Below are 13,712 nucleotides of genomic sequence, written 5' to 3' on the forward strand. Positions count from 1 at the left end.
AAATGTCCCCATTGATACGGCACACCAAAGCTTGCCTTTCGATAGTAAGAGGAAACATAATATCCTGTCACAGGGGCGACATCCCCAACTCCCAATATGACTACATCCAGGTGTTTCTACGATCATGGGCCCAAGTAGAAGGACTTCTGGGTATAGATCGCAGGGGCTTCCCATTAAATAAAACGAATGTATCCCTAAAATCACCAGAATTTCTATCCATGATAAAGGAGAGGGCAACCCTGTGAACAGCACTAATAATGTACCCATTGAAGGCACAAAACTAAGGGCAGTAGAAGCAACCGGGCCACGATATGATCAATATGGCAGCACATAGGATGTAGATTGACTGGGATATGGGATTGGCCACCAAGGCGCGGGGGGATGTGTGATACTCTATGCTATCCTGGAACATAGCTGGACTGAATAGATTCATGGATGATACGAATTGTTGTGCTTTTGTGAGGGACTTCAATGTTATCGGCCTCCAAGAAATGTGGGCCACCAAAGCTGCTCACTTTCAAGGGTATTAAACCTTTCAGGTCCCTGCGAAAAAAAGGGTTAAAGGGAAGGCTCACTGGTGGTTTGATAGTCTGGGTAGATTTTAGTCTGAGAAGGAGGGTGGTAGAAAAGACTAAGGTTCTGAAGATCTACAACGCCCGTCTATCCTGACAAGGGAAGGAGAACAAATAGACCTGTATAACATATATAACAGGCCCTCATGCCAATTAGGAATGGCAACGCTAACTTGTCTCAAAGCGAACATTAACTCAGCCTCTAGAGAAGGAAAATCAAATAATCTAACAATGATCGCAGGAGACTTTAACCCTCACATAGAACCACCAGGAACATTGGAAGGCCTTTGGGAGGACCGGCACTACGCCTGGGATATCCTGGATTTGATCGCAGACTCTCCAGTGAGAACACACCACCTGGCATTAGAAACTGCTTGTCTATTGTGTAACTTAAGTCTAAGAGCCTGCAATGGCCGCTTCCCAAAAGATCCGCCTGCTAAAATGACTTTCCATGGTCACAGTGGGTCGTCCCTTATACATTATATCCTTGTTGCCAGAGTTGGTTCGGCCAGGGTGGACGACATTGAGATTAAGATAAGACCTAGGAGCAACCATTACCCCTTAAAAGTGCAATTCAGTGTTAACGGGTGTACGAATACAGAATATCAAGACCAAGCACAAGGCCAAATGCTGACATTTGAAGGCCATGCGCATAAATCTGTTAAATGGGTCAAAGTGATTGACCGAGATAACAAACCAGACTTATACTCAGGCATAATCCACAACCTAGTAGCCATCTGTGACCCGGAGACCACTGAAAAGTCAATATTGAAAACATACGAAAACCTTTGTGAAAATGTGTTACCATTTATCTTAACTACACTTTCTAATGTGTTAGGAAGCAAAATGAGAAATTATGGTTTGTGTAAGTGCTAAAGAGGGAGTACATAAAACTAAGCTGTGATGGGCCCACGCAGAATATAAGAAAATAGTACATATTAAAAAGAATGAATTTGTCCAAGCAAAGTGGAGATCCATGTTTGAACCCTTTGAAAGTAAAAATAACGTACTATTTTGACAATTGGTAACGACAGGGACTGAAGGGTGATCAAACAATCAATTGCTGCATAGGCGCGGAAGAGTGGCAACAACATTTGAAAGCTTGTACAGAGGTATGAGGGACGTAGTAGTTCTGTCCACAGGTAGCATCGGCGTTTAGCCACTGAGTGTCGATTATGTGCTTATTACATTAGCTGATGTAGAGGAAGCTATAAAAACAAAGAAGGGCGGAAAGGCAGCAGGACCTAACCTCATCCCGAGAGATTTGTTTAAAAATGAAGTGTAAATCTGGGCACCTGTCTTGTGCAAGGTGTTTAATGCAATTTTAAGGCAAGGCGCAATCCCAGACTCATAGCGTAAGGCCACGATAATCCCCCTGACAAAAAAGGGGGGAGGAACCTTCTGGCAAATTATCACGCAATATCCCTCCTGGATAGCGCAGGCAAATTGTTTGGAAAAATCATTCTAAAATTCCTACAAAACTGGGCTGATAGTAACAACCTCATAAGCTATCTTCAGGCTGGTTCCGTAAGAACAGAGGCACCCTGCACCATTGCTTCATGCTTTACCTGCTGATACGAAAATACACAGTTTTGAAATGCATTAAACTATACGCCATATTCCTTGACCTAAGAACAGCGTTTGATTCAGTATCAAGGGAGACCCTATCAAATCCATTAATTTCTCATAGCTCCCCAGTCCACTTGACCTGGATAATTAGCCTCCTTTACACCGGTAATACCGCATCTGTACGATATGGCCTGAGAGGTGAAAACACGGACCCATTTGCAGTCACGAAGGGGGTGAGGCAGGGCTGCGCCCTTGCCCCCCTCCTTTTTAATCTATAAATGCAAAAGAGTATTAGCGCGTTTCTAGCAGGCTGCGCGGATTGCCCAAAAAAGGGGGCGTGGACAAGCATCCCGTATTTTTTTATGCAGATTATGCTGTTTCATTGTCAACAACCGCAAAAGGATTAGAAAATTCATTGGCAATCTTTGTGGCGAAAAGTAACGAGCTGAATTTGAAATTGTATGTAGAAAAATCAAAGGTGATGGTGTTTAAACCACGGTTTGCAAAAACCAGTCCTATAGTGCGGAAGGTGGATGGAGCACAATTAGAAAAAGTTAAACATGTTGATTATTTAGGTGTTCGTTTTCAAGAGACTGGACGCTGGGTTGATCAGGTTAGCCGATCGGGCTCCACACTAGAAAAACGTGGGGAATCCATCCAAGCCTTTCACGCAAGATATGGTCATGGGGCTATCTCTCCTGTCTTAGACTTATTTGGAAAACAGGCTGTCCCGCAGTCTTATATTGTGCTGAAATATGGGGGTACACCAACCTTTCACAATTAACAACCGGTGAGCATAAGTTCGTGAAAAAAACTGCTCTTGTTACCAAAGAGTGCACCTTCTGCAATGGTAGCCTTAGAATTAGAGATAACCCGGGTGGGGGTTATCGGGTCACTTCGCCCTGTGCTATTCTGGCTGAGGCTATGGAGCCAAGCAGGGCTAGAAAAATATAGAGATGCACTATGTCACCTGATGTTGATGGATGGAGGAAAATCAATTGACCGGCTCATCCATGTTAAAAAGACTCTCCAAGGTGCTAGGGAAGGTGACCTTTGGGATACCCCCCCAAACCAGCCGAAGGGAAGTAGGAAATCTAGTACTATTGGAATGATCCAAAAGGCAAGGGATCAAGGGATCGGTTGATGAGTGGTGCTATGAAACTGAAACAAGGGCCTGCATATATAGAACTCTTCTCATTAGGCGGAAAGCCCTAAATAGATTTTATTACACCTCCAGATGAAAAATCTCTATATATTCAAGTCAGAATGGGCATACCCCTTGTAGCTGCCCTCACGCAATCTTTGAATGGATCCGTATCGGACCAATGCGTTATGTGTGGGGCGGCAAGAGAATCAATGTTGCATTTTATGCTAATTTGTGTTAAAACAAAGCACTTGAGTAGTAGGTATTGGAAGCTAATTTTGAACGTTGTAGGAATTAGGGATACCAGATCAGCCATGAAGTTCCTACGGCAGAGTTTGCACACCAATGTTATTTTTGCAACGGCTCGATTTAGCCATCGATACTGGTTGCTAAGGAAGAAGCGGTTGAATTCAACCGATAAAGGAGTGTAACCTTTTTTTGTGAAATATGTAAGAGGCTGTGAGCAAGGCTCTCCTCTGTGATCTCTGTTACTGTTTGGTTTGAGAAAAATAGCTTTTTATTGATTTTTATGATTATGAATTGTTTATGGGAAAATGTCCTTACTAACTTTTTATCCAGTGTTTAATTTGGAAATACAGCTTATATATGAATTTTATCGATTGTAATATACCCTCTATTTCTTTTTATTTTCACATGGATGTATGTAATCTATTAATATGAAGATTTTGTATATAGAATAAAAGTATGCTGACTGGCAAAGCAGGGTATCCTTCCCTCAGAACATTTGGACAGCAGCCTGCTAGATCGAAAGCCTCTGGTGCTCCTGCATGTTGGGGAAGCACCGGAGACCCAAAGTGATAGCCACGTCAGGCAGAAACACAACGCGGTTGTGTTTCAAAAACGCTGCGGTTTTTCTTTCTAAGTTTCTCAGGCTCCTCTGGCTCGGAGGAGCCTGAAAAACTTAGAAAGAAAAACTGCAGCATTTTCAAACACAATAACGTTGTATTTATGTTTGCGGTATCTTGAAAAGCTACCGCAAACATAAATACAACGTTTTTAAAGCTGCGGTTTTATTTCTAAGTTTTCCGGGCTCCTCCCGCCCAGAAAACTTAGAAAAAAACCGCAGCTAGTGTTTATTTTTTTTTAAAAAAAAATAGCACTTACCGAGATGCAGCTGCAGCTTTTCTGCCTGTAGTCACCGGTCTCCGTCCTCCGAGTCCCGGCACCAATGAAGGAAAAGCCACCCAGTGGTAGCTTTTGTTTACTACAGCTGGCTGGCTTTTCCTTCATTAGTGCCGCAAAAACAAGCACAGGCGGGCATCCATTTCATAAAATGGATGCCCCATGCGCTTCATTTTCTAAAGTTTGAGCTTCATTTGCTCAAAACTTTACAAAGGAACTTTAAAAAAAAGTGTGAATATTTTTTTTTTATTATTGCCCATCTTTTTGGCCAATAAAAATTTTTGGGCGAACCATTCCTTTAATCCTGACACACAAAAAGCTGGGGGGAAACACGATTAACAGGCAAGTTCATAGATGACAACAGTTTGTGAAGTGCTGATTTCTCACCGCTGATGTCATGATGACGAGCAAGTTACAAAAACCTATCTCTTAACATTCATTGGTTCACACTATTAGGCTACATATATTTCATATAAGTGCACTAGTCGTGATTGGAGGGCCCCTATCTAAAAGCTCCACCCAGGATGCCACCCACTTCAGATAACACATGTGCTACATCACCATTTATAAGTTTCATTGGTTGGCACTAATCTGGGTAAGCATGGACGTCTATTGGTTGGCAAGCAGTATGACCAACCTTGGGCATTGACATGGTGTGATAAAATATGGATTTCATAATGGGGAGTAGAGAGATCAGTGTACCACTTTTATTTCCAATTAAACAACAGCTCTCCTTATCCCAGTGCCATGTCTGCGCAGATCTAAGGCTGTCCATGGAAATTTCTTTGTGAGGCACCCCCTTGTAGGTGCATTATCTCATTCTTGGCACCCTGTGAATAATGGCTATTTGAACCACGTGCTACCAGACCATGTTTCAGCCTTTGAAACACTGCATTTATTCAGATTTTAGCTATCTCTGCTCGCCTGGCTAACCACTTGAGGCATCCATTATTGCAGGGTGATTTTTTACTTGCTCATGTGTGCACCCGGACATCAAAAGGCTGTCTGCCTTGCACTGCAGCTAATTAAATGTAATGGTCAAACACTTGTCAGCCTGCGATCAGTTTTCCGTCTTTGCCGTTCCTGTGCAACACTCCCTTTTCCTTCCTGTAACCTTGACATTCCATTCTGATGAGCGGCTGTGCGCTCTGCAGGTTTCTGAGATTTATTTGCTTCATGATCCATTTGAGGCATAGCTCGATTTGTAAATCCAGTCTTGCTGTTCATTTGCAATGTTTAAAGATGGTAATGGCTGTATCAGGTCTACTCTTAATGCTGACATTTAATGCTGTATTTACTGGAATCGAATGCATTTTTCTGCCATACGTTGATTTTCCCTGTAGATGTATGCTGCATCTATCCCTGCAGACATTTAAATCTTTCCTTTATTAGTGAGTCCCTCTCTTTTGTATGCTCGAACCTAGCTCCCCCCTATCCTAGCGTCAACGCACTGTGCTCTATTTAGTGATTTATGTAGTTTAGTTCCTACACTAATGTCATTTAAGCTAACTATTTTATTATGGCAGTTACATATGCATTACCTATTTAAATGTAATACGTTATGGATTCTGCTTCAGTGCATGTTTTCTCTTCACCTTTATATTTTTGGAATGGAGTAAGGCTGTTTCAGCCTGTATCGCTTCTCACCTGCTTGGTACTGGTGAGTACTGGGGGCTGAAGTTGATACTTGTGTGTTTATCTGTACCCTTTCAGGCCAGTCTCTGCAGTGAAAATCCTGGGGAACTTCTTGGTTCTCTCAACAGGCTCCTTGATGCAGCCCTGTACCGTGGAGCAAATGGCCTCAGAGGTGGCTCCCTGTGAGGAGATGTACCTTGGAGAATGGGCACTGCTACATTCCAATTTCTTCTCTTTGTGACACCTTCTCTTTCCCATGATAGGACATCCGGTGACTCCCTGAGGGACCTGGAAGATATGTATGAGATATCCTGACCGCTTTGCTCCTGCATTGATGGTAATCTCTTATCTAGTTGTTCCACTAGCAACTGCAGTGAGGTTAAGACCTGAAGGGTCAGAAACGACTGTGGATTGATAGCGGGTGGCTATGGAAGTGGTGGCAGGGCCTGCAGTGTTGGCAAACATGGTGCTGGTGAGTGTATTGGCTTCGTTTGTGGTGACAGAGGTCTGTGGTCTGAATAATCATCCTCTGAGAATTCTGAGAAAATAACCCTGTTCAAATTCAGAGTCTGTCTGGTGCTCAAGGATTTATTCCAGTAGCACTGATGAGACTGGTGAAATGGAGGGTGATTCCCTGATAATTGTCAGGGTTGTTACCCTGACTTGCTATTGTTCCTTGAAAGGTTGTTGTTCCCTGACTTGCCTTTGGTCCTTAACAGGCTGGTGCTCCTTCACAGGCTCTTGTAAAGCTGTTAGACAGATCTTTATTACTATGGGATCCTCTGTAGCAGCAGGCCTGCTTTGTACTAGATGTTGCTGGATTGTGTCCTGTCTTCCAGAATATGCTTCACTTGGAGATGCTGTCTGCATTGAAGTTAAGGTTTTCCCCATCGTCGTCGACAAGGTTGTTGTTTGTCCACAACGTTTTCCCCATCATCGTCAACGAAGTTGTCGTGGACAGTACTGCCTGCTTTGACGCGGCTCCTGCAACCGACTGGCCCGTCAGTAACAGTCTTTGATGGGGGTTTGCCTCTTTTTGTTTTATGTGGCCCGCAGACAGTGTTTTCTCCGGGGACGAGCCCGTCCAGGATGCCGTTAACAATGGCCGGATGGATTTTATGGCGATGCTGGCTGGATTTTTCCCCCTTTTTCTTCTTAGAGAAAGATGATAGTCTCTCCTCAGACCTGGCCCTTTTAGAGGCTTGGGGTTTGTTAATCTTGGCAGCTGCCACAGTTTTTGAATACTCAGTTGCAGAAGGGGGGTATTTACCCTCATTTAACCAACATACTAGGCGCCTATGTCTATCTTGTAAGTGTTTTCATGCTAAAAGTAGAACACATTTCACAACCGTCCTGTATGTGGTTAGGGTACAGACAATAAATGCTTTCTTTGTGCTTACCCCCCTCATAAACGTTTTTGATACCACATGACTGGCATCCTTTAAAGGGGATTTCTTTGCCTTTTCTTCTATAATGAATTGACACCCCTTGTATCTGTGTAGGAATAACAGCTTGATTGAAGAACTTACTTCTGTAGAATGCTGTCTTTATCAAGTGAAAGTTTCTCTCAGGAGAAATGGTTCAGAGGACTCCTCGGCATGATGTGCAGTTAAAATCTGAAGATGGCCTCTTGGGCAGGGCTAAATACCCGGTGTCCCATTGACTGGGGCCACAATACACCCAGAAGGGTAATGCGTTACGAAAGTGAGTTTAAAGGTTGTATTATATAGTGTAATTCTGAGGTTACCGAGGATTTCCAGCCTGACAACGGGGAATATTCAAAGCATGTGAATCCATGAAAGATCCAATGCTGAAGAAGGATGGGAATTTTACCAGTTGGCAAAGGTGTAAGAAGAAAATTCTTGAAAAGAAAAACATCTGTTTCTCCACTTACTTCAATGTTTGAAAACTCTTTCATGTACTGGCACAACCTTTGTTAAGAACATTGCGAAATGTGGTTTGTAGCGGTCTCTTGGCAGTAGAACATTACAATCTTACTATCACGTGAATAAATGTTTAGCACAATAAAATGGAAAAACAGATTATAAAGTGAAATGTCTTTCTGTGGTTTGGATTCTAGGTTTCCGTGCAACAGACTTCTTTGGTGCTATTTACATGAGCAATACAACGGATGTTGAAATGGCCGCTGTGGACTGCAACAAGGCCGTGACTGTTGAATTCAAGCACGACGACAAACTTAGTGAAGATAGCGGGGCTTTAATCCAGGTATTATAAAACACTAGATTCATGTAGACAATAATGTAAATCAAGATTTGTCAACTAGAGTAAAACACTGGGGCAAATTTCCAGGCTGCAGCCTTTACGCATGGTGTGTAAAAACAGGCTTTAAACCATTAACACTCGTTTTTATTCACTCTGAGATTTCCATGAATTTGTGACTAGGAGCGATGGCACCTATCGAGATTACTGAATGCACAATCCCATCCACTCCATCGTTCAAATCTGACAGCATCTCCGCCCGACCCACCTTTTTTGATGCAGACGGAGATGTCTGGATTCCTCTGGAATCTCCACGGTTTTTGCACCTACAAAAAATAGGCAGACTCCATGGGAATCCATGTAAATTCCACCCCACATGCAAGGACATGGCAGATGACATTAGCCTGGGTCCGAACAGATTTCTGTGTTAGGGAAGTCTTACTCCACCCAAATGTCCATGTTAGATTTACACCCATTGATAAAACAAATCAAAATAGCATGCTGTTTACAAGGCCATCCATAACTCCCAGGATATTCATTGGGGGCTGTATACCATACACACTGTGGCTTTCAACCCTTCACATTCTTCATCACAAGGAAATGCATTTGAATGCATAGACCTTTTTGGTAGGAAACCCTATGTCACCTATAGAATGTTAGTCTAATCCGTGTTTCAAGCACTTCAGAATGTTCCCTGCAACGGTTTAATATCTAATTTCAAGGCAGATACTTTCCCTGTGCTTAATGCCTCATGGTCTTCATTTAATTTCTCTAAATTGACAGGGAACAACGTTAATTATTTTTTAAGAGATGTGTGTGCAGTGCAGTATGCATTCAGTGGCTTTTGGGTCCCACGCCTCCATGTAGAATCTTTGGGAATGGCTTGTAGGGTGGGCACGATAAAGTGCAGGAGCAGAGTAATTAATTGCACACAGCACCATGCTATAAGGCCGAGGGAGTCCTGCCATGCTATTTTAACAGTTGAAGGCTTGTTCTTCTCAAATCAGGGATGGCTCTTTTGACCCTCTTCCTGCTGATCAGGAAAGGGAGGCTAAAGACCAAGTTTTGAGCTGGGACAGTGTAGGTGGCAGGTTTTTGCAGGTCATAGATACCTATGCCCAGTGCTTTAAGTGGGAGCTCACTTAATGGTGTGTGGCTTTTGTATGGGAGGGGCGAGATTGCTTAGCTACTATCATTCCTTTTGTGGCGCCCCTCACCTTTGGTTTCTTAATCACAGGCTACGACACCCGCTAACAGGCTGCTTGCTGGGGTACGAGCATGTGATTAAGAAACTAAAGGAGAGGGGTGTGCAACAAAAGCAATGATAACAGTGCACCCAGTCTCTACTCTTGTTTCTTCTGGAGAGGCACCAACCCTCTCAGGCAGCCCTTTAGCTCCACGTAGCTGGGTGGTTAAAGAGCTGTCTGTGGGGTTGGCGCCTCTGATTAAGAAATAAAAGGATATGCAGAGGCAATGTTATCATACTTTTGGTGTTCCAGTCTGTCCTTTTTATTATCAGAAGCACCAACCACAGCAGGCCGCCCTTTAACCTTACGACTCTGTGGAGTGAAAGGGCTGCCTGAGGGGGTTGGCGCATCGAGGGCTAGTCAGGGGGAGCCTAGAAGAGATCCGACTCAGAAGCACATTTTGGAGACTGCCATGGCTCTCTGCCCCACTTAAAACCATGACCAGGCCCCGGAATACTTTGCAGAGTAGATACCGACTTGAATCATATTCTTTGGTTTTATTTATAGCCATTCAGTGCTTTCAATTAGGGATGTTAGGTGTTCCTTCTCTAGACACACCCTATTCTCTCTGTAGTTTCTGTCTTTGAGGTTTTTGCGTCCTGTTTTACACTATGCAGTTAGCCCTTTGATAACATTAACATGTTTGCAACCCAATCACAGACTGGCTTTCCTAGGGGCCGTTAAACACCATAGAGTGACATGCAACCTCTACAGTGGAGAAATGCCCTTCTCTGCCTCAAACCCTCAGTCATTTCGGGGCAGGACATTCATATGGGTTCTGTGATGATTTTCTGTCTGTCCCTTTTCCCAAATTCCTTTCACATGATGCAGGTAAACCAATGTCCTGCTTCTACCTTATTAGACGCTTTGTGTCCTTACCCATGCAGCTCATGTCTTCCTTCCTGCCATGTCCCTCCTACTTCGGCCATCCCATGGCTACTCAATCGACTGTATTCTTTGTTCACCCAGGAAACGTGACACCACTGACCTGCGGCAAGCTGCCAACCTTTCTTCCTATGCTCCCCTTTGCCTTTAATTCACCATGAATGCACCAAGGCCATGACCTGTTCACCCCCTTCCATTTTCCCTTCTCCTTGCATGAGTGGGGGACAGAAAAGGCCAGCTAAAGATGTGCCTCGGCTCGTGGAGAGGCCATTTGAACATGATGTTTGGGGTCCCCCTTGCCTAGAGTGGAGAAAACCTGTCTGAGGCACCCATGAGCTTCATGCACTATAACAGGGACAAAGAAAACGTGCCAGGGGATGAATAGCCAGCAGATTATTGCGAGACGCCCAGCGAAACACTAAACGTCCACTGAAAAGCTATTAATTCTTCTTTGTCAGCAAGAGGCTGATGTAGTGAAACAGGAGTAAAAAGGCAACCAGGTGATGAGACTTCTGTATACCCTGAGGGAGGAGACAGCCTGAAGGGCTCCAGCAAATGCACTGTGTACTATTCACTGCAAAGCACACATTTAAAGCCCCGAATGAAAGGAATATTGTGCCATGTAATAAGACTGCCCACTGCCAAAATGAAGGTAGATGCTAGGCCCCCCCCCCCAAATCTCGGGGGGCCCTTCCAACTGAAAAGATTAGCATGATCGCTTGATTTAGAGGCTGTGCGCATGCTCACAATGTCTTCTGCAGTGCCCTCCATGCTTCTCGCTAGTGGTCCTGGCATCACCGGGCAAACGTGCTGCTTTTTCACAGTTACTGAAGCTTGATTTCATGGGCCATAGTACGCCAACCGGGCGAGATTGGCCTGCCGGGATCCCCAAGATGAATCCCAGCTTCAAAAATGCTGCTGCTCCAGTGCGTTTCAATTCCATGTGCATTTTAAACTCCAGCCGGACTTTAACGGGACTATGCCCTCCTCTCTGCTTCTTGCACAGCAGAGGATTGCAGGACCCACTGCATCATCATACAGCGGAGTCCGCTGAGCACTTACTAGCTGCGCTGGTTCTGCAGCTGCAGCTGAAACGCCAGCTCCATTACCAAGGATCTTCCGGTGTTTGACGTGGCATGATCGCTCCATCTCAGCTCAGACTATCACCCTGGCTCTCGATGCTGCAGCTATGCCTCATCAAACACTAAACCCGGTCCCCAACGTTTCTGTGGTGTTACGCCCTTCTAGCATCACGTGATGGGAGCGGGAGCCCACCCCACGTGATGAGAGGAAGGGGAGTAGGAGAGGAATAAAGGAAGCACACGCGCCGGAAACGGGGCGGTGATGGTGACACACTGATACCGTACACGAGTGTGAGCCTGGTTATTTGCATGCTGCCTTTATCACAGCCTTTAAACCCTTCCTGCCTGTGCTAGAGGTGGGAGGTTGGTCAAGCATCACAATTTTCAGGTAAATACACCACTACCCTTCACAGAAGGAGCCAGGTGTTTGGCACTGTTACCTACAGGATTTCAGCCCATATGATACATAATGCCAGAATGGGGTGTGGGTTCTAAATATAATATATGCAATACATTACTATTATACGATGGTTTGCTTTACTTTAGCCTGCAAATATTGACGAGTTGAAAGTAATCAAATTTGAGTGTGATGCCACCAACGTGTGCACTTACGCACGCTCCGCCCGCCAATTGTCCTTTTTTATGTTGGTGGCCTAGGCTGTCTTATTCGGAAAAAGTAACTTTTGTTATTTTTTCCGGAAAAGGGAGACAGGCAGTTCCTTGACGTGCACTATTAGACCATTAGCCTATATGCATCTAGTTCCATTAGAAAGATTATACACGGGCCAGACACGCAAAATAAGAGACTACCACCGGCACCGCGACCCTTCCAATTCTTATCGCTTGTACTAAAATCACAGGAGGTGCAATGCCATTCCAGCTTCATCACATGGCTGCATTTGGACCAAACGTGCTGCTTTTTCACAGTTACTGAAGCTTGATTTCATGAGCCATAGTACGCCAACGTAATTATCTACATTTGTCCGTCATTTGCCTCATTTATTTTATAATAATTCCCTATTTTAAAATGTCAATGAAAGATTCCTCACAGACTTCAGAGAAAGGCTGACGCGGGAAGCAATAGGATATTCATTGTATCTTCCGCCAAGCGCCCTCCGCTGGCACTCAAACAAAAGCACCCCTGTCTGAGAAATGGCCCTCCAATCGCGAGGAATGTTCACAGCCTTCATTACAGAATGCTCCCAAAATAGCACTATCCCGAGCGGGTGTTTGTGATGCATGTGCGCGAGATTGACTTTTCCTAATTTGTACATCTCTGTGCCGGCGTTATCACCACATCCCAACCAAATGGTGTGGGCAGTGCATGGGCACTCACCACCGCCCTACAGTTCCCATGGTTCGTACACCGCCAGTGCCACAGACCCGGGTACATGATGTATCGGCTTAGATGATATCTAGACACAGACGGAGCAAAGGAAGGGGGGGCACATGGCAGCGTGTTGACTTGACGAGAACAAGCAATGTGCAGAATATTCAATGCACAGCTCAAGAATGTCCCGGGAGCGACCCCCTTACCTAAAGAATGCAACAATTGGTAAATTACCATCTAGCCAATAGCAGGCTGCTAGCTGAGAAACCTGGCGCTTCTCCAATTGTGCAATCTAGCGCGCATTGGTAATTACTGCTGGTGATGAAAAATACCTCCTGCAGAATACATATTTTTTGTATACTTTCAGCAATAAAAGAAATAGATAGCACTGGGTTCGAGGTTTTATACTTTCAATACATGGCATATTTAAACATCTGTGACCAAATGACTAGTGTACAAGGATGAGTGGTGCCCAAACTGCCTCCTCGACGCACACACCTTTTCAAACCAATATTGATCCCAATCATAAAGGTGAAACAGGCACAGCTGAGGGATCCACCTCGTTCCCTTTTTGTGGTAACCAGGGCAGAGGGATGACTATCCTTTCAGAAGGGGTGTTAATGTGAAACTGTAGCAACCCAAACAGCAATAGAACACCAAATGCCCAATAATGATTCTATAAAAATATATATACTTTAATTAAACAAATCAGGTATTCAAATAACTAGTAAGAAACTCACGCCTGTCAAAGAAGGCAGAAGACGCATAACAGAAATGTATAAGAATTTAGGATGTTTTGTCAGGGAGGAAAACATGCATGAAATGCACCAATGTTGTTCAAAAGAATATGTCTTAATTGGAAAAGGTGCAAAAAGCGCATAATAA

The 13,712-nt window shown here is 44.2% G+C and overlaps 1 protein-coding gene across 1 annotated transcript in view; it reads left to right on the forward strand.

Moving 5' to 3' along the window:
• SEC24D (SEC24 homolog D, COPII coat complex component) overlaps window positions 1-13,712 on the forward strand; it is a 658,686-nt gene that overhangs the window by 531,126 nt on the left and 113,848 nt on the right. Inside the window, exon 17 of the mRNA XM_069630689.1 lies at window positions 8,144-8,289. Within this exon, the coding sequence (XP_069486790.1) occupies window positions 8,144-8,289 (146 nt within the window). The remainder of the gene's footprint in view (window positions 1-8,143; window positions 8,290-13,712) is intronic.

This window comes from Ambystoma mexicanum, chromosome 6q (genome assembly GCF_040938575.1).
Source record: "Ambystoma mexicanum isolate Mex_15411 chromosome 6q, UKY_AmexF1_1, whole genome shotgun sequence".
Taxonomy (NCBI): domain Eukaryota; kingdom Metazoa; phylum Chordata; class Amphibia; order Caudata; family Ambystomatidae; genus Ambystoma; species Ambystoma mexicanum.